The sequence below is a fragment of the Suncus etruscus genome, chromosome 3, assembly GCF_024139225.1.
Source record: "Suncus etruscus isolate mSunEtr1 chromosome 3, mSunEtr1.pri.cur, whole genome shotgun sequence".
Taxonomy (NCBI): Eukaryota; Metazoa; Chordata; class Mammalia; order Eulipotyphla; family Soricidae; genus Suncus; species Suncus etruscus.
This window is the reverse complement of record NC_064850.1, coordinates 35,547,307-35,552,227: the sequence shown is the minus strand read 5'-3', so window position 1 is coordinate 35,552,227 and position 4,921 is coordinate 35,547,307. Positions and strand designations below refer to the sequence as shown.

At 47.8% G+C, this 4,921-nt stretch overlaps 1 protein-coding gene across 1 annotated transcript; it reads left to right on the top strand.

Moving 5' to 3' along the window:
• The first annotated feature begins 4,057 nt into the window (after positions 1–4,057).
• Positions 4,058–4,678, top strand: LOC126004256 (high affinity copper uptake protein 1-like). Its single transcript, XM_049770717.1, has one exon. The coding sequence runs from the start codon at positions 4,058–4,060 to the stop codon at positions 4,676–4,678; it is 621 nt and encodes a 206-aa protein (XP_049626674.1).
• Positions 4,679–4,921: the final 243 nt, after the last annotated feature.

Genomic DNA, 4,921 nt, shown 5'->3' with positions numbered 1-4,921 from the left:
TCCTGAGAGAATTTTCTTTTATCATAATTACTTTATTCAAGCACCGAGGTTACAAACATTTCTTGTGATTTATTTTCAGTCATAGAATATATACCATCGGGGCCAGAGAGATAGCATGGAGGTAAGACATTTGCATTGCATGCAGAAGGACGGTGGTTTGAATCCCGGCATTCCATACAGTCCCCTGAGCCTGTCAGGATTGATTTCTGAGTGTAGAGCCAGTAGTAACCCCTGAGCGCTGCCAGGTGTGACTCAAAAACAAATCAAAACAAAACAAAAAAGAATATACACCATCCTTCACCAGTACACATTGACCACCATCCATGTCCTCAATTTCTCTCCTACCCACCATCTCTCCCTCATCTTCCTCTGGGGCATTTTACTACACTGTCTCTGTCTCTCTCTGTCACTCTCTCCCTCCCCATTTCATAAAGTTGCAAACAGTTTTTCATATTATATTTGTTTCTGGAGTATAGGGTAAAGGGTCAGGTGTCTGGCTAAACTCTTTTTTGGGGGGCCCACACATGGCATATTTAGGGGTTACTCCTGGGACTGTGCTTAGAAATTGCTCCTGGTTGGGGTCAGAGAGAGAGCATAGTGGTCATGTGCCTTCCACTTGGCCGACCCAGAACAAACTGAGGTTGTATTCCAAATAACCCATATGGTCCCCTAGAATGCCTGTCATTAGAGCCCTTGACTGCACTTCTATATATGTCTTTCTGTAGGAAATAATTCAAGACAGGAGATTCATTACAAGAAAATATAAAGTGAGAGCTAGGGCAATAACACTTGTGCTTGCTTTGAACACAGCTGACCCAAGACAGACCAGGGTTCGTATCCAGTGTCCTATATTGTCCCCCAAACCAGGAGCGATTTCTGAGCACAAGTCATCAGTAATCCCTGAGAGTCACCGGGTCCTATATTGTCCCCCAAACCAGGAACAATTTCTGAGCACAAGTCATCAGTAATCCCTGAGAGTCACCGGGTCCTATATTGTCCCCCAAACCAGGAACAATTTCTGAGCACAAGTCATCAGTAATCCCTGAGAGTCACCGGGTGTGGCCCAAAAACCAAAGGAAAAAAAAAGAAAATATAAAGTGGGGAGCTGAAGAGATAGCACTGTGGTAAGGCATTTGCCTTGCACATGGCCAACATAGGACAGACCTGGGTTTGATTCTCAGCTTCCCATTTAGTCTAAGAGCCTTTCAAAGTGATTGCTGAGCTCAGAGCCAGGAGTAACCTCTGAGCACTCCCAGGTGTGGCAAAAAAAAAAAAAAAATCAAAAAGTGTAAAATGGACTACAGCAATAGTACAGAAGGTAAGGTTTTTGCTTTGCATGTGCCCAACCCAGGTCTGATTTCTGGCATTGATGCGCATTTCTGACCAAAATCACAAGTAATCCCAGAGTGTAAAGCCAAGAGTAACTCCTGAGCATATTCAGGTGTGCTCTCCCACACCAAAACTTGCCGGAAGCATAAAGCAAACAAGTAGTGATTTATGTTTTGGGGGAATTACGGGTCTACACCCAGCAATGTTCAGGGGTTTCTCTGACTGTATGCTTAGGAATCGCTCCTGAAATGTGCAGGGGGCCACGTGAGATGCTCGTGATCAAAATTGGGTTGGTTGCATGCAAGGCAAATACCCTAACAACTGTAATATCACACCAGCAACCAGTGATGATTCTTACATGCAAGAAAACACTCTGAGGGCCGTAGAGATAGCATGGAGGTAGGGCATTTGCCTTGCATGCAGAAGGACGGTGGTTCTAATCCTGGCATCCCACATAGTCCCTAGGGCCTGCTAGGAGTGATATCTGAGCATAAAGCCAGGCATAACACCTGAGCGCTGCTGGTTGAAACCCCCCAAATGGGTGACCCAAAGGGAAACAGGTGGTCAAGACAAGTAGCTATTTTTTTTTTTTTTTTTTTGGTTTTTGGGTCACACCTGGCAGTGCTCAGGGGTTACTCCTGGCTGTCTGCTCAAAAATAGCTCCTGGCAGGCACGGGGGACCATAAGGGACACCAGGATTCGAACCAACCACCTTTGGTCCTGGATCGGCTGCTTGCAAGGCAAACGCCCCTGTGCTATCTCTCCGGGCCCACGAGTAGCTATTTTTTGAGTTCCTCTCACTCTGCCATATTCTTTTTTTTTTTTTTTTTTTTTTTTTTGTGGTTCTTGGGTCACACCCGGCAGTGCTCAGGGATTATTCCTGGCTCCAGGCTCAGAAATTGTTCCTGGCAGGCACGGGGGACCATATGGGACGCCGGGATTCAATCCGATGACCTCCTGCATGAAAGGCAAACGCCTTACCTCCATGCTATCTCTCCGGCCCTCTGCCATATTCTTGTCTCTACCCTGCTGAGCTAATCACATATCTCTTTTCTTTTCTTTTTTTTTTTTTTTTTTTTTGGTTTTTGGGCCACACCCAGCAGTGCTCAGGGGTTATTCCTGGCTGTCTGCTCAGAAATAGCTCCTAGCAGGCACAGGGGACCATATGGGACACCTGGATTCAAACCAACCACCTTAGGTCCTAAATCGGCTGCTTGCAAGGCAAACACAGCTGTGCTATCTCTCCGGCCCTACTCACATATCTCAGTCTGCACACTGTGATGCCATTACTCAGGGTCATCAGGGTGTCTTGGTGAAGTGTGTCTGTGTACTTGCATAGAAATTTCAGTGCCCCCCAGGACATGCTCACAGCACTCAGATGAGACCTTGAATGTTGCATCTTCCTCTCCGGGACTAGTGTGTCCACTTAAAACAATCCTGGCAATGAGGGATGGGAATGCCTTCTGGAACTCTCCTCCCTCTCATTTTCCTTCCCCAGGGCTACCTTCTCACTGGCCACTTATGAACCTTGAGCCTTGTCACAGAGAAAACTAGCACTGATGCTCCCAGAATGATCAAGGAGCTTGTCTCCAGACAGTGCACACCAGTGTAGTTGACAAGAACACTGACTTTCTTCTTCTCATTTAGTATCAATACACTTCTTTAAGAGGGTCAACACCCAGCATGTCAAGGCATACTCCCAGACTGAGCTCAGGAACCAACCTTGGCAGGACTTTAGGGATCCTAGAGTGTGCTGGGTATTGAACCTGGGTCAGCCCATGCCAGGCAAGTGCTCTTTCTGCTGTACTATCATTCTGATCCCACATATCCATTCAGGTTTTGACATTTGGGGCTAGGGCTGGAGAGATAGTACAACAAGTAGGATACTTACTTATACGAGGCCAACCCTGATTCGATTTCCACTGTCCCATATGATCTCCTGAGCACCACAGGGTATGGCACTTAAATGAAACAAAATAAAACTTTCAAAAGAAATTCAGAGCCTTGGACCTGAAATATATATTCCATATATATATATATATATATATATATATATATATATATATATATATATATATAAAACCATCAATAGATATAGGTATAGATACCTGAAAAAAAAAAAGTAGGGGACTTGCCTTACATGAGGCTAATGTGGGTTCTATCCCTGGCACCCAAAATGGTCTTTCACCCGGCCATCAGTAATTCATGAGTGCAGAACCACAGTATACCCTAGAAGTCAGGTATAACCAAAAAACAACCCAACACCTTAAAGTATATGTTTTTCAATCTGGGACTGAGTGATAGTATAGTAAGTCATGTGGTTGCCTTGTACACGATTGACCTGGGTTCAATCCACAGTACCCCATATGGTTCCCTGAATCTGTTAGGAGTGACCCCTGAGTTCAGAGCTGGAGTAAACTCTGAGTATCCTCAGTTGTGCTCCCCCTTTCGGCCCCCTTAGACACATACAAAATCCATGTTAATCTCTGAAAGATGATGTAGCAGGGTGGGTCTCTGGGTAGGTCTCAAAGGAGGGGCTCAGTTTAGGGTCGATGGTATAGGGAGGGTCTCGTTCTACTGTATATAAGAGGAAAGAGTCTAAGAATTTATACCTGTTGTGTCTGGAGACTGAAAAGAGACTTCAGTGCAGGACTCCGGCTTCCTTCCAGAACCTCTACTACCCATCTTTTTGCCAGAGGAAATGGCCCATTTGCACCAGGATGCAGGGATGAGCACCATGGAACACAGCAGCACTCTGCCACCTCATCACCATCCCTCGCACACCTCGGGACCCCACTCCCACGACGGCAGCGCACACACGTCCATGACGATGCCCATGACCTTCTACTTCGGCTACCAGAACGTGGAGCTGCTGTTTGCTGGGCTGGTGATCAACTCGGCTGCAGCCATGGCCGGGGCTTTCCTGGCCGTGTTTCTGCTCGCGGTGGGCTACGAAGGCCTCAAGAGAGCCCGTGAGGAGCTTCTGCACAAGACCCAGCACACGCCTGTCCCTGGACCCACAGGAACCTGCCCCCCAGAGAAGCCCCAGAGTGCCTGCCAGCGACTGCTGAGGTGCGACCTCCTGGTGCAGACGGCCCTGCACGTGCTCCAAGTGCTCCTGAGCTACCTGCTGATGCTCACGGCCATGACCTACAACGCCTACCTGGGCCTGGCGGTGGTGGCAGGCGCAGGCACCGGCTACTGGCTCTTTGGGGGCAAGAAGGCGCAGGACGTGGCTTCTCCGGGCCTTGACTGGGACGAGGTGCAGCTCCAGGGAATGCCCTGTAAAAACTTCCCCTGGAAGCCTTCTCTGGAGTTGACTGGGGCTACTGCTGAACTGAGGGACTAGCTACTGAGCTTCCCTGTCTCTGCCCAGCTTCAGGGCTACTGTTTTGTTTGTCTGAGGTTCAGACTACCCCTGCACTCCTGTCTCATTGCACTCCTGTCTCATTGCTCCAGTGTATGTGAGGGATCCTTGGGGAGGGAAGGAGAGGGATGAGCTCCCTCAGCCTAAAGTGCTGGTGGATGAAGGAAATTGTTGCCAAGTGAACTTAACACCCAAAAATCATAATAAAATGACAATGAGTGGAAA